At 38.6% G+C, this 23,318-nt stretch overlaps 1 protein-coding gene and 1 pseudogene across 1 annotated transcript in view; one reads left to right on the plus strand and one right to left on the minus strand.

Moving 5' to 3' along the window:
- Positions 1 to 15,725, plus strand: part of slc25a26 (solute carrier family 25 member 26) — a 62,225-nt gene extending 46,500 nt beyond the window's left edge. The window contains exons 7-9 of the mRNA XM_055160059.1: positions 357 to 426; positions 6,122 to 6,186; positions 15,648 to 15,725. Of these exons, the coding sequence (XP_055016034.1) occupies positions 357 to 426; positions 6,122 to 6,186; positions 15,648 to 15,725 (213 nt within the window). The remainder of the gene's footprint in view (positions 1 to 356; positions 427 to 6,121; positions 6,187 to 15,647) is intronic.
- A 6,705-nt stretch (positions 15,726 to 22,430) lies between these two features.
- LOC129411169 (5S ribosomal RNA) lies at positions 22,431 to 22,548 on the minus strand (annotated as a pseudogene).
- Between the last annotated feature and the right edge of the window lie 770 nt (positions 22,549 to 23,318).

Genomic DNA, 23,318 nt, shown 5'->3' on the forward strand with positions numbered 1-23,318 from the left:
AAATAAAGTAACATTTCCACTCCACAACAGCTGACCTATGATTTTAAACAGCTACCAGTCTTTCAGCCTCTTATCAATCCTCTTTACGCAGTGATTAATCTGCAATGTACAGTCCAGTCTGCTCTGTCCGACCTCTCGTTCTTGGGAAATGAAACATGACATCACTGGGGAGAAAACCTAACACAAAAATAGCCAATTCCCAGACACGCTGCTGAACCTCAGAGCAGCTCGCAACGTATTTTCACAAAGTGTCTGCTATGTGCAACAAACTAACGCTCGCTCTCTTTCTCCCTCTTTCATCATCTCTCTCTATCAACCCTTTTCTCTCCTGACAATTCTCTCTGTTTTTTTCCCAGACGCTGTGGACGCGGAGGCAAGGTCACACGCTCTCCGCTTGGCAGTCGGCTGTGTGCGGAGCTGTTGCAGGTGCAGGGGATTATATGCTGCTTTGGGAACGATGAAGAGAAGGGGGGGAATGAAAGTTAGGAAAGGGAGTGGATAAGGGGATGGGTGCATGGATGGTTAGGTCAGAGTCAGCGGCCAAGAGTGCAGAGCGGGTTTAATCAGCGTTCTTATACTAATCCACATGGGCTACAGTATAACTAAGTTTGAAATAGGGCACATGTTTTTGATAATGTACGAGGTACGGCAGACAATGTGCTCTGGTAATTTTGTACATAGTGATATTGGAAATAACTTGAAAGTAAAACAAAAATGCACTGACAATTTAGTGATTTATAATAATGCAATAGTAGTCTTAAAAGTCCTATTTTACACAGACTGACTCTCATGAGCTTTAAGCCATGTTAGAATATTGTTATATCAGCAAAAAAACATCTGGAGTTGTGTTTTGTTTCATTCACACGTGTTTGAGTAACCCTGCATTATTGCTCCAGCTCAAAAAGCTCCGTTCCACCTTGTGATGTCAGTGATGTAGTGGTAGTTTTCAAGTTAACAGCAACCTTTTACCTTTTAGTTTAGCTCAGACTGGCATCTCTAGAGCTGAAATTTAATGATGAGTGTGTTGAACATGTGTGAATGAAACAAAGCACAACTCTAGGTATGTTTGTGATGAGGAAACATTATAACATAGGTCAGACAACAGTGTGATATGGGCTTTAACAACAAAATGTTTACTTTATTTGAGTAACTTTTCATTTTCATTTGTACTTTGTTGAAGTAGATTTCAGACACCATACTTTTACGCATATGTGTGTAATACATTTTACACTGTAACAATACTCTCGCAGTAAAAGTTGTGGGTAAATTTTCTGGAACCACTCCTTCAAATACGATTGAATTTTTGTGTTTTTTACTGTGGCATGCCACCCCCAGAAAGTTGGATACTGTATCTTCAGTGTTTTGCCATTTCATTTACATTAACTTCAAGTTATAAATTAGATGTTTCGACAGTTACTCCTACTAGAGTAGTAGTTTCCCCAAATATTGCTTTACTCTTGGGCAATTTTCTGGGACTGCTACTTTTTTTTTCTTTTAACTTTTTTTTATTTTGAAGTAACGTTACTCTTATGGGGATTATGGCTGCTCTACTCACCTCTGAGCAGGAGTTATAGTAATCACAGCTATCGTAATGTTGTAAAACACTTTGGTGCAACACAGCTGCTTTTAAACATGCTATAATAAATTGCCTTGGCTTTAACTTTATCTTTAATATTTTATTAGACCTCCATTCATCCCAAGTAAGAATTCAAACAAATCATGCAACCTTGAACAGTCAGCATTATTTTTCTTATATGCAAACGGTGCACCTGTGTTGGACGTGCGGAGCCTTCACTCTATAACTCACCCACTTACTCCACACAACCAGACAGCACAGGAAGCCCAGCAGCAGCCCCGGGGACAGGACAAATCTAGTGGTTGAAATGAAGAAGTGAGACAGACAGGGGATACGGCACCCTTAGGAGCTGTCGGATAAGGATACAGGAGATGGGCGAGGTGTTGTGAAAAAATAGACACACCATTTAGTTAATATACATTACAGTAGTAGTGGTAGTAATGAGGGAAATGTTATCAGAGTTTGAGGTTCGGCTTCTAACAGGGTGACGAATATAGGATCAGTTTCAAATGTCATGTCAGTTTAAAGGTGCACTATGTAACTTTTCTGATGAACAGTCTGCCACCTCCTTGTCACCATGGAGATTGTTATCGCTTTGACAGTATGGCATTAAATGTATAGAGAGAAACAGATCATGTGACCCGCTCACATTAAGAGTACATGCTTTGAATGTATTTTGAGCAATAAAATAGAATCAATATGATAAGTCTGTTGATACTTTGCAGCTGATGCCATCAACATTCCCTCGGGGTATGAAGCTAACTGAAAGCACTGCTCTGTTTGAAGCTCTGTTACTCAAAGTAGATTTAATTAGAGCTTTATTTATAACAATCTGACCAAAATAGAGCTGACTTGGTCACTGAAGTGATCACACAAATGTGCTGTTTATATAAATTTTATACTTTTTCTTGAGTTTTCAGACAATCTTAAAAAAAATAAAAAGTGTCTGTTTTTGCTAATGCGTGCATTGTGTCACCATGGTAACTGCTGAACATTCCGCCAATAAAGATACATGTAGAACACCCACAACATGATGTTACTGCAAAGTATCAATTACCGTACTCCAAAGCAATAAGCAAAGCAATAACATCCCCGTAGCAGCTGACCCCCCACTGGAAAAAAATTACATAGTGTACCTTTAACTTACACTACATTTCACACTCACCTTGGTTAACACTTTTCAAATGCTTACCTCAGCTTGTCATACCATCCTAAACACAGTAATTCAACCCTGTTTCAACTGGCCAACGACTCCGTTTAACACCAGATAGCATCACTTTCAATTTATCTCCAGTCAGATCACATGGCAGTTTTTCCAGCCAATTTTAGATCTTCAAATTCGGCACACCATGTGAGAAATTTATTGGGGTGATGTATCCTTTTTACTGCCGGGCCCAAAGATGACAAAATAGCCTGCATTAAAAACAGGCCGTATCTTGTCTCCGCCGAGTATAGCAGCACAAAATATTCATCATTATAAAAAGCAGCAGTGGCCAATAAAATGTCATGACGCGCTCAAATTCCATTGCGTTTAAATGAACTATACCTGATTAAAACGTGAAAAATATAAGAAATTAAAGGTGCACCATGTAACTTTTTGCCTGGGGGTCCGTCACCTGCTTCTTTCTATTGATATCTCTGGAATATTCCACATTATGACATTAAACAGTTCTACCTTACATTTATTCAATTACAGGTGGTTTTATAGCTCAAAAATACCCAGAAAAACAGGCATTCTTACTGTGAGTGGGGTTGCCTTTCCACAGATCTGACCTGTAACCTGGTCTGATTTGGACTCCTTGAAGATAAAAGGTTTAATGTCATACTGTGAAACATTCCAGACAAAGCAATAACATCACGCTTTGTGTTGCATTTTTTGTATGAAAAGCGCTCTATAAATAAAGTTTGATTGATTGATTGATCTCCATGGAAAAAAGTATTTGATGCCCCCTCCTTCAGAAAAGTTACACAATGTACCTTTAATTAATTGTATTTAGTTTTATTCTTCACTTACCTTCCGAGCACCCTAATTTTCCCATCCTAATTTTTCACTTGGATGAGTTTATAAACTCTTTTCACAACTTTCAGAAGCCAGAGCAGAGTCTTACCTTCACAGTAATGTAACTACTAGTATACTAACAGCACTTCCTGATAAATGGACATGAAACCTCTTCATCTGTGTACTATCCGTATCTACATGTGACTTATTTTGACCTCAAGAGCTGCTCATAAATTTGAATCTATTTTGGAAAGACAAATTTTGCTCAAAAACATGTAAAAGAAAATTGGGTGCAGTCCCTTTAATCCTTCATGGTGGCTAGTGTGGATGTGTTTACAGAGAACAGTTGCTATGATTGTGGCAAAGAGACACAGACAGGCCCACACTTTAACACTCACACACTCATGTTTGGCTCTCACAGACACTTCTGGATGTGGCCCGCCCAACGGTTTCCAATTTACAGGGACTCGCAGGGGGGAAGTCGGGGTGTAACTGGCCCATAAAAGCTCCAAGCGGGGATTGTATGGGTGAAAGGGGGAGGAAGTGTGTTCTGTCTGGTTTATGTGTGCGCATAATAGGAAAAGGTCGTAAAAAGGGGAATATTATCATTTTAATTTAACGCACGGCTTACAAAGGTTATGTACAGTGTTTGGGTTGCGACAGAGGTTTTTTGTATGAATAGCTGTGTGATCTGTGGTTAATAAAATAGATTCATAATGTTTAGTGCTGTTTGAAATTTGTAACTCATAATGCCATAAAGAATGATCAAATACTTGTACTTAAAGCCCCACCACATAACTTTTTAGCCACAAAATATACAAAAACAAAAGCATGTTGTTGTTTTTTTTAGCGCTTTATAACTTTGAGCGGGCTTGATAGTCCACAATACGGCTTAAACTGAAATACTAATATTAATATGTGATGTGCTACTACCAAAAAGTTAAGCAGTGATGCTTTAGTACAATTTTATAGTTACATCTACTCACCTGCTCTTTGTACAGTAGTGTTAGTAATGCTAAATGTGCACTGCATAACTTTTCTGGTGGAGGGTCCGCTACCTGCTCCATGGAGATGTTATTGCTTTGCCTGGAATGATCCATGGTATGACATTAAACAGATCAATCTAGCATGTATTCATTATGAGTGTTTCTGTTGCTCAAAAATACAATAATTCCTTATGTGAATAGGGTTGATCCTCCACAGATCTGAATTGTAATGTAACATAGTGATGTAACCTGCGTGTCTCCCTCGTGATAGATCTATACTGTGGAACTGTCACGTTGAAACAGAGGGAAGACCCGAAGTTTTTTAATAACAAACAAAAAGACTCAAAAATCCATAATTCCAAAAAAACAAAAATCGAAACTAATCTACCATGACATGACAAGACAAGACACTGACAATGCCAATGAACCAACCAAGGGCAGAGGAGAATACAGGGTATATATGCACACAGACACAGGTGAAACACTTAACGGTAGGGCAAACAATCGAAACAGGAAGTAAAACTCAAGCAGACAGGACAAATGTCAAAATAACATAACACCAAGGCACGCTACATGAAAGGAAAAAGATACACCAAAATAAGCAAAAACAACCACTCCAAAACATGAACCATGACAGGAACATTCTAGGCAAAACAATAACGCCTCTATGGAGACAAGCAGGTGGCGGACCCTCCACTACAAATATTACGCAGCACAATTCTAAAAACATTAACTCTGTACTTTACAAGTCAGTGCGTCTTTGAGCCAATTAGAACTTTAGAAAAAAAAGAATGTGTTGCAAATGACACAATGTCAGTATAAAATATAGGTAGCGGGTGTTGAATCCCCATTTAAAGGTGCACTGTGTAACTTTTTGGTTGGGGGTCTGTCATTTGTTTGTGAATGAATGAATGTTTATTCGGACAGTAATGCATAGAACATGCATAGAAAACGTAAATACATCAATATAATACAAAAATTAAAGCCTTGTTTTCCATAACAATAAAAAAAAAAAATGTCACGCAGATTTTCATTTGTCGGAAAAGGAGTGGGAGGAAGGAAATACTTATTTAACCCCACTGCTTGGTTTCTATGGATATGTCACTGCTCTCCCTGGAATATTCTGCAGTCTGGCATTCAGCAGCTCTACCTTACATTTACTTTATTACAGGTGGTTTTAAAGCTCAAAAATACCTTGAAAAACAGACATTCTGACTATGAGCGGGGTTGCCTCTCCACAGATCTCACCTGTAACTTGGTCCGGTTTGGTCTCCGTGAGGATAGAAAGGTTTTGTACTATACTGTGAAACATTCCAGACAAAGCAGTAACATCTTCACGGAGAAAAGCGTATGATGAAAGCTCCACCAGAAAAGTTACACAATACACTTTTAAGAATCAATATGAATTTTAAAAAATGTATTTTTTTTAATATAGCCACAAAGAGAAATGACTCATTTTAACACACACAACAGTCCGTCAGTGGCTTTTGTTTACCTCTCAGGACCGCAGTGAGACTAATGCAAGGTCTTATGCTTTTCTAAACACCTGTGTCTTTGTAGGCGCCGCAGCAGCATTTGTTACCACTCCGCTGGACGTGGCCAAGACCCGGATCATGCTCGCTAAGGTATACACACTCCCGCACACACAAGGAGAATACCACCTCTTTGGCACTGACTTTTAAACACTGCTGTCAGCTGAGGTGTCGCAGGCCCCAGTACAAAGCCAGTTTCACAGAGGTAGGACTGGGACAGTAGTGGGACTCAAGCTCTCATCACTCACCCAGGCTCCGGATCGTGGACATTACACGGGAGACATGTTTGTGTGTATGGTTAGTGTTAGCGCTGTGCTATGTGGAATTCAAGTCTCTCTTAGATGTGAGCCAGGAGGTCTTCTGTCTTCTGTTGACTTTCTGTTCTGTTCAGAGGAGTCTGGAGACCAGGGTGCTGAAGTTCATAGTATGAGGATCAAATATGAAAATTAGGGAGGCAAAATTACAGGTCCCATATTACACAAAACTGACTCATGTGAGCTTTAAGCCATGTTATAATGTACCTTCTCAAAAACACACCTGGACTTGTGTTTTGTTTCATTCACACATATTTGAGTAATCCTTTAAGTCTGTCTACGTCTCTAAAGCTTGAAATGCAAAAAATAGGCAATTCCAGGGTTGGAAGTTTCCAAATGATTAAAGTGAAGGTGTACGGAGTTTAAAAAACACAGTGGAGCCTTTTCTGTATTACCACGTGTGAATGAAACAAAACACAACTCCAGGTATGTTTGTGATGAGGACGCAACATTATAACAGATCAGAAAATTGCATAATATGGGCCCTGTAAATGCTACATAATGCTTTTCAACTGATGTTTTCTCTGTTTCAAAATTGTAAAGCCTACAAATGCACCCCATGACCCCATGAGTGTAAATTTTGGTGATGAGTTTATAAGCACTTTTCACAACTGAGACCAGTGTGGAGTTTTGCTGTGATGGAAACACACGCTGCATGATTATCGAATGCAGACAGAACGCGGAATGCTTATTTTGACTTCACAAGCTGCTTATACAAAATATCTGTACTGTGGCAAGACATATTTCACTCAAATATGTGGGAAAAATTGGATATAGGGGCTTTAAAGGTGCATTGCGCAACTTTTTTGGAGGAGGAGATGGGTGTTTCTATTACTCAAAAATGCAATAGTTCCCATTGTGAATATACACAGATATGACACTCCACAGATCTGACCTGTATAGTTGCGTATATTTGCCTCCCTTGAGAAAGGTAGGTTTAATCTCTACCGTGAAACATTCTAGACACAGCTATAACATCTCCATGAAGACAAACAGCTGACGAAACCTCCAAGAGAAAAGTTGCGCAATGCACCTTTAAGATAGATTTTTTTTTTTTGGAGATCATAGTACTAGTTAATAGTACGAAGATCAAATAATGTAAATTAGGGAGGCACAATTATGCTGCGTAATGCTTTTGTAATGCTTTTTCAGCTGGTATTTTCAGATGTCAAAATTTGAAAGCCTATAAATGTACCCCATGAGTTTAAAATCTGTTCTAAAGACTTGCCTTATTCTTGATTTACACCCAGTTTGGTATTTATTTAACCCTATCATAAGCCTTTACCCTTTAATCCTGCGTTTAACTCTAACCTTCACCTTGTAATTTAACTATAAATTGTGATCATGACAGATTTTTGTGTAGTTAAAACTTTAATTTATATTACAAAACAACAAACCCACATCTGAGCTGGAGTTATAGTAATCGTAGCTATTTTAATATTATAAAGCATATTGGTATTACCCAGTTTTAAATGCGCTACACAAAAAAATGCATGCCTTTAACCTTATCTTTAGAACATTATAAGTCGTGATTCATTCTAAAAATTCATGCAATTTTGAAAAAAAATTTTGCCCCTCTGTTGGACTCTTGCACCTTTCACTCTATAGTTACTCCGAACAGATTTCAGATTTTGCATTTGAACATTAACAACAAAACCACAAGTATTACTAAATTTCACCATCACATTAGAATTTCTGCCTTTTTAAATAATGTTAGTCAGATGTGCTACTATATTGGGTCCTTTGCAGTGACACACCCAACATCAATGTCGATCTTTAGGATTGCTTGACATTTCATAAAGGTCTTATATTACGCAAAATTGATTCTTATGAGTTTAAGCCATGTTGTTGTTACCTCTTCAAAACCATACCCAGAGTTGTTTTGTTTCATTCAGATATGTTTATATAATCCTTTGTTTTTAGTCTGTCTACATGTCCAAAGCTCAAAATGCTGTAGTTTTTAAGTTAAAAGCTACCTTTTTAAATTTAGTTTATTAGAGAAAGCAATTGCAGGGCTGAAATAATCCAAATGATTCTAGTGAAGGTGTATGGAGGAATATGCAGAGATTGTGTGACATGTGAATGAAACAAAACTCCAGATATGTTTTTGATGAGGAAACAACAGAGATCAGAAGACAATGTAATCTGGGCCCTTTAAACCACAGGTGTCAAACATACGGCCCAGGGGCCAGATCCGGCCCTCCAAGACCTTTAATGTGGCCCTCGGCTGATTTTCTACTAAAATATTTTAATTATATTTTCTATTAAAATCTTGTTAATTTTCTGTGGTGTTTATCAGAGCAGCGTCTCCAGTGCCTATGTACGTGGCCCCTCCCAAATAAAGACTTGTCTCTTTCCAAATGGTCTTAAAGGACGATCGTTTTGACTGTTGACCGTGACACCCTCATCAGCAAAATGTCAAAAATGAGAAAAGTGGACGCTGAGTGCAGGATTTTCCAAGAAATATTGACTTGTTCCTATTTACATACAAATTCGTGTTAAAACATTGTGTTGAAATTGTATTTTTCTTAAAGTTTCAGGTTGTTCGTAATATTATAATATTTTGTAAAAGAAAGAGTTCATCAATTAAAGAGATTTCTGTAATAGATTTGTGTTTCTCTGCACAAATATTTGAACTTATTGTTATTTTTGGGGTTTATATGACATGTGTTTTCTGATCCAGCCCCTTTGGGATCAAAGTCGGTTGGATACGGCCCCCGGACCAAAATGAGTTTGACACCCCTGCTTTAAACCTTCCTATCAGTTAGTCCTGTCCATTCACTGTGTAGCTTTGTCTTTGAAATGCTATCTCTTCTTTTCCTCCTGCTGCCTGACTTTTTCACTCTTGGCAGGCTCCACTGTACGTCTGGCTTCACTCACAGCGTCTTGTGAGTGGGTGTCTGTGGTAAGGCTAGTGAGTTCAGTGTACACATGGAGTGAAGACAGTGACTTGACAAATAGGAATTAACAAAACACTAGCTACAGTTGTGATCTGTTGTGTGCAGCTGTCCGACTGGAGGTGGAACAGTGCAGTACAAAGGCTTCCTGTAAACAGTGTTTGAAATGCAGCTGCTGTCATTTACCACAAGCAAAAAAGATATAGGCCACTCCAGCCAGACGCAGTTCGAACTTTATAAGGCCAGTTTTGTGATTCACCGGCTCACAGGTGACCTCGAGGATGCTTTCGGTATTGTGTGTTTCTATTAGGGTTATCAAAAGTGCTGAAAATCTGATAATAATCAATTCACAGGACAGAAATGAACCTTTCCTGAATAGTTTTAGAATGATCTTGAGCTGTATAAGAGCACATAGACTAGTATGCGCCCATGGACCACTGTGGAACCTACCTGGACAACTGAGGAATTACACAAATATAAGACTGCATGGTAATATAAAAGAAAGTACAATAATGTTGAAAATCACATTCTATTCTATCTATTCCATTCTAAAGGAAGAGTGTTTTTTTTATCGCTATTGTGATATCAAAATGGGTTTGAAGCAGAGGTGGAACCAAGTTGTAGTTTTGCAAGTCTCAAGTAAGTCTTAAGTCTTTGACCTCAAGTCCGAGTCAAGTCCCAAGTCAAAGACAGGCAAGTCCAAGTTGAGTCTCGAGTCACTGGCTTATAAGTCCAAGTCAAGTCCAAGTCGTCTGCTTTGAGCTTCAAGTCATTTCAAGTCTTTAAACTAAAGTACCAAATATAGCTTATTTTTGCTATTTGTATGACTTGATAAATTGTACTTATAAAGTCATAGATTATTTTTTATTTGAGGATTTATAGAGTATATAAAAGTTGTAGAAATGAATAGAATTAGAATAGAATTTTTCCTTTTTAAATGTCTTGACAAGGTCTTGTAGTGAATCATTACGGTCAGAATAGAACAAATTCAGATTTAAAAGTGCTTCTCAAGTCTTCTCAAGTCTGAGTCAAGCCCCAAGTCACTGATCTTCAAGTCCAAGTCGAGTCCCAAGTCTTAGTCCATTTTATCAAGTCAAGTCTCAAGCCTAAAAATAGTGACTCAAGTCTGACTCGAGTCTAAGTCACGACTTGCAAGTCCCATTTCTGGCTTGAAGTATCGAGTCTGTTCCTTAGTATCCATAATGAGTTTGAAATAAATTCTAGTAAAAAGGTATATGATTTGGAAAAAACTTGCATCCAATTCATAATTAGCTTAATGATTTTAAAGGCGCTGTACCTGATATTTACTGTCTTAAAAGGGTTCATTTGAAACTGTTTGCAGTGGTCTAGAGTTATTCCTTACTTCATCAACATCCTAATTATTCACCGTGATTAGTTTATAAGCACTTTTCACAACTCTCAGAAACCATTGTGGAGTTTTGCCATGACTGTAACGTTAACAACACTTGCATGCTAACACACTCTTCCTAATTATTGGATAATAAAATGTTTTCTAATTAGATCCAGACAGAATGCAGCAGGCTTTTTGACCTCACAGGCTGCTTATATCTGTACTTAGGCAGGACTTATTTTGCCCTAATACATGGGGGAAAATGCCTTTTAAGATGGATATGTTCGTTTTTTCTATTCATTTCTTGATTTTTTTTCTTGTTTTCAAATAATATTTTTTAATGTCAAGCAGTCACTAAAACCTTTTGAATGGACCGCAACATTTTTAGGCCTTGATAGATTTTAGTTCAGGTTATATTTAATAATGTGCGAACTGCTTTAAAGATGCACTATGTAACTTTTCTACTGGAGAATCTGCCACATGTTTGTCTTCACTTAAATGTTACTGCTTTGTCTATAATGTTGCACTGTATGCCACATGTAAGTTTAATAGTATACAAAGTTAAAACATCTCCATGGAGACCAACAGGAGCTGTGTACTCTCCACCACAGAAACACTGCGTATTGCGTCTCAGTGACCTCACCATTAAATCCTTCTGTTTGTTCTTATAATCCCCTGGTATTGAGATCAGAATTATTTGGGCTTGAGCCATGACTTCCAGATGTCTGTTCTGTTTTTCACCAAAATGCTGTCAGTCACCTCCCTCAGGGTTTTCCATTTGTTTTGTTTCACACCTGTTGAACATTTTTGCACTGTGGTTAAAGAGCTTTTTATTCTGTGAAATGCCCATGTTTGCATTTTGGTAATAGTTTACAAAATCTTATTTACAGTACTAGGCTAGTACATTGTATTACAAATTTATAATTGGCTCTGTGCGCCGTAGCATCCGGCTATAGTTCCAATCTCCAGGGAAACTAAGCAAAGCCATTTCTGCTCCTCTCTCTGTGATGTTTTTGCAGAGTCGTGCTAAAACCAATGAATACTGACAGATCAGCCTGTGGTCAGGGAGCTGCGGGTAGAAGCTCCCTGTACATTTTTTCACATGTTTGACACATGAATTTTAAAAAATGAAAGAAGACGATAGAGAGCATCATTATGTTCACCTTTGCAGGCCCAGGTTTGATGCAACATGGCCGATGGTTTAGGGTGGGGCGATAGCATTATTTTTTGCATGTTCTGACCATAGGACGTGCAAAAAAATAATGGGAGTGTGATGTCACCCATAGAATTCAGCTCCAGTCAAATGAAACCCACAAAGTTAGCAGTGATGTTCAATTTTTCATGCTATGTTAAATCTTTCAAGTAATTTAAAAAAAAATACTGGTCATGGGTATGTTCATTCTTGTTTACTACTTGTTTTTTTGTGATTTGCAACTTTTTTCTAAGCCCGGAGTGTCCAAGCTTTTTTCATCAAGGGCTGCATGTCAAAACACAGATCAAGCAGACAAAACGACTGGTGGTCAGTACAATAATAATTGAAATATGTGCATTTGTAACAGGTTTGAATGAGCCACCAGACCTTTAGTCATGCTTAGATCCTCAACAGGATGCACTAAATATTTGTCATTGGCTTTAACAAGATACATTTTCAGAAACTTGCAGAAAAAAGTATTGTTTAAGGTTATATTGTCCAATTCAAATGGAAGTCTGAGGGCCAAGAAAAATTGGTCTTAGGTCCACAGTTGGCCCCGGGTCATAGTTTGGGCAAGCCTGGTCTACGTCATATGCACTTTAAGTTCCATCTGCTACTGTATGTGGCTTGCTGCAAGTTAAGTATGAGTAATAGAAGTATTGAAGTAATAGATGCACTCAGATTTTTTCACCAGACAATATAACCTATATATATTCACATGAGACAAACAGTTTCAGACCAGTCTTACAAGTCCAAACAGGAACTAAGACCGCTGGAGGGGTTGAATCTGGGTGAGTGAAGGAACCTTGCATTTTGGTGCTTGTCACCTTGGATTCCTGTGCGGAGCTGAGGATCACATACAGACTGCTTTTGTACGCTCAACTTCAGCAGTAGGGCCGTAGCTGCTTACGGAGAACTAACTGCCACTCCAGGCTGTTTGGCAGGTCTCTGCACGGACCACACGCCTGTCACACCACATTTCTCTTGCTACTGTACAACACTGTGGTCAGAGCCTTGGCCACGGGTCTGCCTGGTGACTCACAAGTGGTTGGAATGTGATTTTTATATTTTGGCGAAAAGTCTGAAATTGCTGAGACATGACACTTAAGAAATAGAGCTTTTGCCTTATTACGTCGTTAGACCTGTCTAAAGTTGAAATATTTTAATATAATCCATGTTGAAGTGGAGTTGTGGAGTTGTTTTTAATCATAGTTTAAAGGGACTGTACCCATTTTTTCATATAATAAAGTTAAATTGCTCTTGCCCCTGTACAGCTGTTTTGTAAAAGCGGCTCTTGGGGTCAAAATGAGACTGATATGTGATGTCTGCATCGAATTATTATTATTATGTTTTTTTTTTGTTTTTTTTTCAATCATTCACCAACCAGAAAGTTACTCTTAGTTTTGTTGTTGATAGTAGTGGTGAGATTACAAAACTCATCTCTGAAGCTCTTTTGAATATGATAATAAATAGAGATAGATGCATTAATTGGTTGGTCAATCAATCAGGTTGATATTTATACTCTTTTGCTTATCAGCCATCAACCTTAAACCTCCAGCAGAAGCCGATATTAACCAGCTGCATAAAAATATGTATAAAGCTCAAATTGAACTCTTTAATATGAAGAGGACACTGCACAGAATGTGACTACAGTACTTATATGTATAGAGAGTGTATAGTAAAACAGAATTGTAAATGAGTTTGGAATAAGTTAAAATGATATAATTATGAGAGAATACATATCAGCCAACAAATAACGACATAGCTTATTGGCCATTGGTTGCTCTGGATTCTACACAATCTGTATCAGAATTGGTTGAGAAGGAATAAGTTTAACAATTTACAATGAACTTGTTTTGTTTTTCATGTTTTAAAGTGTAAAAATCAGGTATAGCAACTTTAAGACATTTCTGTTTCAGGTGCAAAAATTGTCCTATATATAATAGAGAATGGGAGAGCGTATAGTTGTCCGTCTGTAATATATAAATATAAGAGGTGAAACCAAAAACCAGGCTCTGCTCCTCAGGCCCATAACTGCTATCAACTCTAACTCACAAAGGGAATATCTGTGTGTTCTGGACTCTCCTTTTCTCCTTCCACCATTTCACAGCGGTAAAGGAAACTGGACAGGCAGACAGATGTGAGAGTCATTCCTCAACCACCTGTCTCCAACTGAAACACTGAAGCACTCAGATACGGGCGGGTCATCCCTCTTTCCTGTGAGAAAAAAATGATCAGCAATGCAATGGTTTTCATCCAAGCAAAGTACAATTTTGGTTGTGTTTATTGCACTGAAAAAAAACACACACACACACACAAAAACCACACACATTAGTCCTTATTCTGAGTGAGTTTGAGTCCCCACAAATTTGACTCTTAAATGGCCTGGAGGAGGGTCTCTTCCTGCTTGTTTCCATGAAGATGCTGTTCCTTTGGCTATAATTTTCCACAAATTGCGTACAACGTATCTATCTCCATGGACAATTTTCCAAAGTATGGTTTTAACTTTCTGGTTCCATGGAATCCTGCAGATTATGTGAAACCTCTTTGTTAGTGGTGACCGTAGCTGCCAAAATAGTTTTCCTTTTTACTAAGTCTGCAGTGATTTTGATTATAAAACTAGCTGGCTATTTAAAAAAAAAAAAACATATTTTGATTTTCCTTATCATAATTGTTTCCTGGATTATAAAACTCTAAAAAGTATACCTAAAAACAACTACAGTGGCATTTTTAAATCAAAATGTCAAAAAGACTAAAGGTCACCAAGGTCGGTCACCATATTTCTTGACATTTTATTTGCTTAAAAATGTGTTTTGAAAATCAACATTTACAACAGAGTTAATTGTTTGGCAGGTCGACTAGTAATAAAAAAATATCTCTGACTAGTTCACTATTAAAATAATCATTAGGTGCAGTTGCAGCTCTACTTTTTACCTAGAATTTGTCCAACAAAATTGTGTTGAGTTATATAGTCTTGCTTCTTTTGATACACAGAGCAACTAAGACAGACACAGGGATAACATGCAAATTCCACTTGTAGGATGGCCACAATAATATCATAAGTCATCTCTTCAGCTCAATATTCAATTATAGTGCACATTAGTGATGCCATCATACTAAAACTGCAAGCTAACTACTACTAATGAATATACTTGATACTTGATAATATTTCTGATACCACGATTATAATAAAAAATAGTCTTCAGGTAATAGAATGTGATTTTCAATGTTAATTAATCATAGCAGTTTCTTTTATATCACCATGTGGCCTTACATTTGTCATCCAGGTAGGTTCCATAGTGGTACATGGGAGTTTACTGCTCTATGTGGTTTGATCTTGAGCTGTAGCAAAACAAGGATAATTCTAAAGGAAAGGTTTATTTCTCCGTGAATGTGACTTTTTTTTTTTTTTTTTTTTTTTTAATTATCGATACCTGCTCAATTCTAGTTCGGATACTAATTTTAGTACTGCTTTTCTGATTTACAATACTTTCGACATTCCTGGTGTGGTCTTTTATACACTTTTATTGCGCTTGTGTAAAAGTTGACTTATGGCCAGGTTTGACTTGAGTGTACTTTGAGTAGCTCTACATCTGCCTATGTTGTTGAGGGTATCACCTGCTCGGACACAGCTGCCTTGAAGAGGAAAGAGAGGGGAGAGAGCACATGATGATGAGGAGGAGGGGGTGAGAAAGGAAGCTCATCGGAGAAAGACTAAACAGTGGCTTTGTGAGGAACAGGAAGAGCGAGACCATCCATCCATCATCACACCCCTATTTTCTCTTATGTCTTCTCCACAGCCCGGGTCCACCACAGCGAGCGGCAACATCCCCCTGGTGCTCTGTGAAGTGTGGAGGAGTCGAGGCTTTTCTGGGTAAGTACATCTCCTGAACTAGGGTTGCACAGTTTTGAACCAAAATATAATTGAGAAGTGCACATTGTTAACAACTCTAGGAGCATTATGCAAATTATGTAAAACAGCTTTTTGGAGCTTTCTACCATTTTATAATGTTTGTTATAACCTTGTTCCTCAATCAAAAACATGTCAGAAGTAGAATTATATGCCATTTGAACCCTCCTTACAGCTGTATCAGCCTGCACTTCTTGTATAAGGCTCAGTCCACAAGCCTGCATGAAGGGTAAGCTGTCTGCAGTGCTCCTGCACAGATATTTCATAAATATACGAGCATATCAGAACAGAATGCGAAACAATACACCACAACTTCAAACCTGATGCAGTGTGCAGTAGTTTTATCAGTGGGATGTACGCTGATTCCGTTGTCATAGCACTCTGAAAGGGGAGTGATTAAGCATGGTGAGCAAGGGGAGGGGGGACTCAGATCTGCAAAAATTAAACTGAAACTAATTAAACATTTTAAGTTTTCTGCAAATATAGCATTTTCGTATGTTATGTTTCAACAGTTAAAACCCAGTAGAAGTGTAATATCACCTTAACATTTGTGGAAAGGCTGAAATATGAGGAACTACTACAAGAATCCACACACGGGAGTCTGAACTATAAAATATTTTTCTATAATAGGACGGGCTATTTTGTTTATTGCAGAGGACATTCTGTTGTCCAAATAACTGCAGCCTTCACAATTTGATAACTGCACCAACTCATATTGTGATTTAGATTCTTGTGTTATATAGCGCAGCCCTACCCGCCACACCATCAACATTTCAAACTCATTCATCCAAAACCAGCCATGATAGCTTAAAAGCCAAACCTCTTTACACACCCCCTTATTTAAAAGCCCCGTATTTTACATGATTTGATTTAACCACAGTAATCACGTCGGTTGGATGATAGCAGGGCCGCTCTAGGGCAAACAATTTATAACCGCAGCTGAAAAATGAGAAGTATAAAAGCTTTTCCTGGTACGCTCCATATATTGATTAAGGTGTTCCGGAGGTCCAGTGGAGGGCTTTATTTGAGTGTTGTGATGTGTTTATGATGCACATCGCACAAAGGGACACGTCTAATACGTCCCCCGGGGGCCACCCACTACAGAAAATACCCCTAGTGACTAATATGTCCCCTTGAATATGAGAAGCAATCATTTAGGGGGAGCCTCATTGTAATTTCACTGGGGGTTTGGATGCTATAACTCAACAGTAAGACATTGCATCTGCTACATTGTGCTCATAGTTTGGCGACATTTTAAAGGTCCTATATTACGCAAAATTGACTCCTGTAAGCTTTAAGCCATGTCAGAATGTAGTTACCTCATCAAAAACATACCTGGAGTTGTGTTTTGTTTCATTCACACATGTTTGAGTAATCCTTTATTTTTAGTCTGTCTACATCTCCAAAGCTCTAAATACTCTGTTCCACCTTGTGATGCCATGAAGCTGTATTTTTTCAAATTGACCACTACCACTTACCTTTTTTCTTCTAGTGAAGGTGTTTGGAGTTTAAAAACACAATAGAGCACTTCCTGAATTACCACATGGCATCTCAGAGTGTTTTCTTTTTGAGAAATAATATGCAAGGTTTGTGTGTTAAACATGTGTGAACAAAACAAAACTTGGGGTATTTATTTAATGAGAAAACAACATTATAATCAGAAAGTAGAGTACTGTATTTTTTTTTTTACTATAAGTCACTCTGGAGTATAAGTCGCACTTTTTGGGGAAATGTATTTTATAAAATCAGAGACCAGGAACCGACATTTAATAACAACAGAACAGAGAACAACAAGCTAACGTAACATATTAACAGTTATTCAGGTAATTATAACATAAACAACATAACATAAGTTTACCAAACTCACAATCTCACTCCAAATCATTAAATCCATTGAATTCTTCATCCTCAATGTCACTTCTGCGCGACCTCCGGAGATAAACCATAGATTCATGATGTAAACAGAGCACCGCTTCCTCTTCTGTGTAGCTGTCGTCAGACTCAGCATCAGTTCCAGTTAGAATTATTCCAGCCTTTTTAAATCCCGACAGGATAGTTCCAGTTGTCATTGAAGTCCAGACTTTGTCAATTTATCCAGTAACTTCCAGGAAAGTTGCACGGCTCACCCGCCCGGTTGCCATGAAGCTGTGTTCTCTCTTTCCTCCAGTTCCTCACAAGTTTCTCGCTCACTCCAAACTTTCTTTCTGCTGCTCAATTACCGTTTTCAGCTGAATATTTCACAATTTGCAGCTAGACAGGCGCTACTTCTACAGGAGACATGCGCAGTAGAGTGTGAAGTGACAGTGGTACAGGGGTAATAGTAGTACTAGATACTGAAACACAAGCGTTAGAACGCCCTCTCATGGCTATCAGTCTGAAAATTTTAATATATAAGTTGCACCGGAGAATAAGTGGCCGGACCATGAAAAAAAAAGTGACGTATAGTCAGGAAAATAGGGTAATATGAGCCCTTAAAGTTAAATTAAAACATGTGAGAGTTAGGTGAAAATATTTGTTTTGAAATGCTGTATTTGTTTATTCATCTGCTTAGTCTATGCGAACGATTGATAATGCAACTCTTACGCCTTGACAGAACCTATCCGATCTGTATTGGAATCACATTATTTCATTATCGAATCTCCATGTGGGTCTTACTCATAGTCTGGCAATTCTTTATATAAATTTCCCCATCATTTCTATTCATTATTATTACTCATTTGTTCAAACTAACTGACCCATTCCAACATTGATCTCATAATGTCGCAATTTATGTACCTGTGATGACTGATCTATTCTTCCACTATTTTAGAAGCACATCTGGGTTCAGCACTCCCCTAGGAGATTCTTTAAAGGTGCACCATGTATTTTTTTTTTCTGGTGGATGTCCATCACCTGATTATTTTTCCTGGAGAACTTCCACAGTATTGCATCAAACTGGTATATCTTGCATTTATTCAGATACAGGTTAAAAAAATAAATTGAAAAGTGAAAGTAGGCTCACTTCTTCACATCTGACTTAAAACTTCCCCATGGAAAGTTTAATTCCAATGTTCAATACTGGGGAACATTCTAGGCAAAGCAATAAAATCACCACGGTGTCAAAAAATTGGCAGGCCATCCACTAAAAAAGTTCTAGTGCACCTTTAAATTAATGTTAACATCAACTTGTTGGGAGACTTCAAGTAAAATTAAGACTTCTTACAATAGTCAGGCACCAAACATTTTTCATACTACTTTGTACAGTACAGAGATTTAACTTTGGTCAAGACAGTTCCAAAAGTATACCATAAACACAGCAGCACCTTCAGGTTTACACTTTCCAGCTCAACTCCTGTCCTTTACTAAAAGTTGTGCCTCCATTTGTACTCCTTTCAAAATAAAACTTCTATTTTCTAAAATGTACATCTCCTTAGCAAACACTTTCAGTTTTAGGCCTCCTTCCTTGTCGTTTTTCTTGTCTAATAAAGTTGCTATCAGCACTCCCTTTTAATGTGAAAATCCTATTCTTTTGTCACATCTGTGTAACCAGAGAAGGGCCCAGCTAAGACTCAGAGACCAGGATGTAGAGACAAAGAGGGGTGTTTAGAAAGCAAAAGGGGCAATGGGAATGCTGCTTGCACCGGTGCATGCCTCATACAAATTGCTCTGGCTTTAAAGCTGTAATTATGGTAATGGAGCCAATTGCAGTGTAGTGAAGCTCTTAAGTGCTTCCATGTGTGTGCTGTGCCCCAGAGACCTGCGGAGCTCACAGCAGCCTGCCTCTGTAACCTGCAAACTACGGGGCACCACCATTCAAAGCAGCACAAGTCTTAACTGGCAACATATCCCCCGGGCTGGGTCTCTTAAACAAAAAGTTGCCTGTAATTTAACCAAAATTAACAGCCATTTAGAGCAAGTCACACATTCGAACACACTTTGCAGGCTACTGCTTAAATGAAAGTAGTGGTTAAAGGTGCACTATGTAACTTTTTGGCTGGGGGTCCGTCACCTTCTACAGATATGTCATTGCTCTGCCTGGACATTAAACAGCTCTACCTTGCATTATTTCAATTACGTGTGGTTTTATAGCAAATCAAAAATCTATAATACCTAGAAAAATGGCCATTCTGACTGTGAGTGAGATTCCCTCTCCACAGATCTGACCTGTAACTTGGTCTGCTTTGGTCTCTATGAAGATAGAATGGTTTAATACCATACTGTCAAACATTCCAGACAAAGGAATAACATGTCCATGAAGAAAAGCATCTGACAGACCCTTCACCAGAAAAGTTACATAATGCACCTTTAAGAGGAGTGTTTGTTTCAAACTTAATCTAGCACATGTAACCAGTCCAATGTGTATTACTCTGAACACACGTGTGCTGTAGTGCTTCAGGTTTAAGTTTTAACTGCTAAGTATCAGATTTTATTGTGGTACAGAGTTAAGTTTTGGTCTCAGCTTGTCATGTATGTGGTCATTAAGTTATTATGTTTAATAGTCATAATAAAACTATAATTAATTATGCTGCCACTACCAAACCAAAATGACTTGTCTTTTCTTGCGATGAGCAAAAATATATCAATTGTTTCAATGGAGGATTTTTTGGAGCCCATATTAAGCTATATTCTGATTTATGTAAAAATGTTGTTTCCTCATGTTTGGTTGAATTCATACATTTAACACACAAACCCTGCATATTTAGATTGAGTTCTTCCAAAAAACACTCCACCTTGTGATGTCATGTGATAATGCAGGAAGTGCTCCTTAGATAAGAAAATTAACTGTGAAAAGAATCACATGTGTTTTAGAGCATATTTGCAGTGGTCTCTATACTGCATGTCTTTCTGGTTTTATACTCAGACCTCAGTAGACAGGCATTTTTTTCTTTACCTAAAAACAACTGCAGATTTGATGGTCAGCAACCATACAAACTGCCCATATTGATTCTTGCTGCCCTATCACTATCTGTTATTTCAATATGTCTCTACTAAGCAAAAGTCTGTGAACATTGATCAACGTAGAAGTTCTTTGACTATTCCTGCACCCTCCCATCATGCACAGTGACTATGTTTAGCCCAGTTCCTTTGGGAGATGATTGGCTGACAACAGCAGGATGACAGTTGTGAGTGGCCATCCCGGTCGTGATGTCAAAGTCAGGGGACCCAAGGGTGGGGGTGTGGGGGGCAAGAGGAACATTTGAGCTGCGAATCTGTGTCAACATCAGAGCATTCACACTGTAGCCTGACTCCAGACAGGAAATGTAAATCTAGACTAGAGTCGAGGTGACTTCAGTTCTCTCTTTGAAATTGTGGGATCAAAATACAGCAAGGTTTATAATCAATAAGGCATATGTTTTAATTGTCCATATCAGGTATTTTAAAGGTGCTTTATGTAACCTTTGTGCTGAAGGACTGGCCACCACTGAGGTTTGGTGAATCGCTTGGAATATTCCACAATATGGCATTAAATGTATACTAGTATATACTCGTGTTAAATGGTGCCATTTTGAGGACAGCTGACCATTCAGAGGATATGATTTGAATTGTTAATTGCCATGACAATGGGTCTAATTTGTCATTATGAAACCCATGGACAGGTATTTTATCACTTAAAATACACTGTAAAACATTCTTTCTTACTGTGAGCAGGGACAGCTGAGCACAGATCTAACTTGTAACTTGGTCTGGTGATGTCATCTGTTGTCTCAATGGAGAAAGATGTGTTTAATGCCATACTGTGGAACATACCAGGCAAAACAATGACATCTCCATGGAGACAAGCAGGTGTCTCTACCAGAAAAGTTACACAGTGACACATAATAAAGAGCAACACGCTGCACTGCCTTCATTTGGGCGTAGGACTTCTGTGTGTGGTACATAGCTGACCTGGGTGGGGCAGACGTGAAACTGTGTGAATGGTTTGCATGTTTGGGACATCTCAAACATGCCTGGCACCTTGTAGAGCTTCGCAGTTGACAAAAGCTTCACATAAGCACCAAGGCTACTTACGATTTCAGCTGCACTTCTTTCAAAGGACTGAAGTGCATCGCATTTCATAGACTCAAAATTGTCTTGGCTTCTAATCTGTCAAATGTCTGATTTTGTAGTTAAATTATATGTTGCAAAGAGTGAAAAGTTAAACTTATGAATTTAGATTTGAAGTGAGACCCTTGATGAATTGGGATTAAACCTTTAATTTTTGAACTACTACTAGGGAATCATTAAGGAGAATATTCTCATTTCAAGCAGGGTTTGAAATGTAAATTTACTATGATTCTTGTGTGTCATATCTCATTTTTAGTATTGTCATGATAATAATGTGTAATGATAATAATGGATTTATATAGGGCCTTTCAAGACACCCCAAGCTCATTACAGTGTATTATTCATTCACTCCAGTGATAAACTACAACTGCAGTCACAGCTGCGCTGGGATAGACTGGCTGAAGCAAGGCTGACAATGTGCACCACTGGCCCCTCCAAACACAAACTCTCAAGTACACATCATATTCATACAAGGCATTCATACTATGTGATGTAATGTACGGTCAGTGTGTTATGCTTGTATTATGAGAATGGACCCCAGGAAAAGAAGTCTGTGCATTTGCAGAAACTAATGGGGATCCTTCAATAAACAAATAAACAAACTAGATGAAGTATCACAATAGCAGTTTCCACTAGAGCCTGTGCTGCCCGACTGCGGTACCTAGTGTTCCCAGTGGTCTCTCATCCAGGTACTAACCAGGCCTGGGCTTGCTTAGCTCTCAAGATCTGATGAGATTGGCCACTGACAAGCATGTATGGCCACAGTACAAGTGGGCCCCATACCTTTGGCCATAGCACTAGATATGTTCATGTTTGCCGTACATTGTTGAAAGAGCCATTCTAATAGCTTACATGCACAGGTTGACATTGAGTGCGCACAGACCCTTTTCCTCACACCAAATACATCTGGTTGCTTCCATGTGAGTGTGTGGGCGTTTGCTGGAAAGATGGAAGCGTTAGTCGGCAAGAAACCCAACATCTTACAGAGAAACTAGAGAGAATGACACAGCAAGAGAGCAAGAGACCGAAGTCTCACTAACTATAAGCCAACTGAGTAGGCCGAGCTGGAACATAGGGCGGATGGACAGCTCCAGGACATGTGTGGATGTCATCTGGCCATCAGTCATGCACACAGTGAGTAGCACAGGGGGTAAGAGCTCCAGGGGGGCTTAGGGGGGACAGGAAGCTTAATCCCTAAACCAGCTGTGTGAGGTAGGAACAGTTAGGATGGTCCATCACGTTTCACTGACCCCCTCAAAAGCTCCTGGTGTAGGCCCCAGCTCTGTACGTGTGACCCTCTCCCCACTTCTCCGCAAATCAGTGCAAATCGTTCACAGACACTATCGATCAGCTTACCAACATTACGCCACTGTACGTGGTTAGGTTCGGCGTCCCTTAAATCAGATACAGGTGTGTAGTCCGAAATGTACTCAAATGGTGCTGCCAGTTGGTTTGGACAAACTAACTCACAGATATCGAGGCATTCAGCTCCATACAAGATTCAGATATTGTTTTTCATGACTTTATGCAGACTTAC

This window comes from Boleophthalmus pectinirostris, unplaced genomic scaffold (assembly GCF_026225935.1).
Source record: "Boleophthalmus pectinirostris isolate CB_2022bp ecotype Guang Dong unplaced genomic scaffold, ASM2622593v1 HiC_scaffold_3, whole genome shotgun sequence".
NCBI lineage: Eukaryota > Metazoa > Chordata > Actinopteri > Gobiiformes > Gobiidae > Boleophthalmus > Boleophthalmus pectinirostris.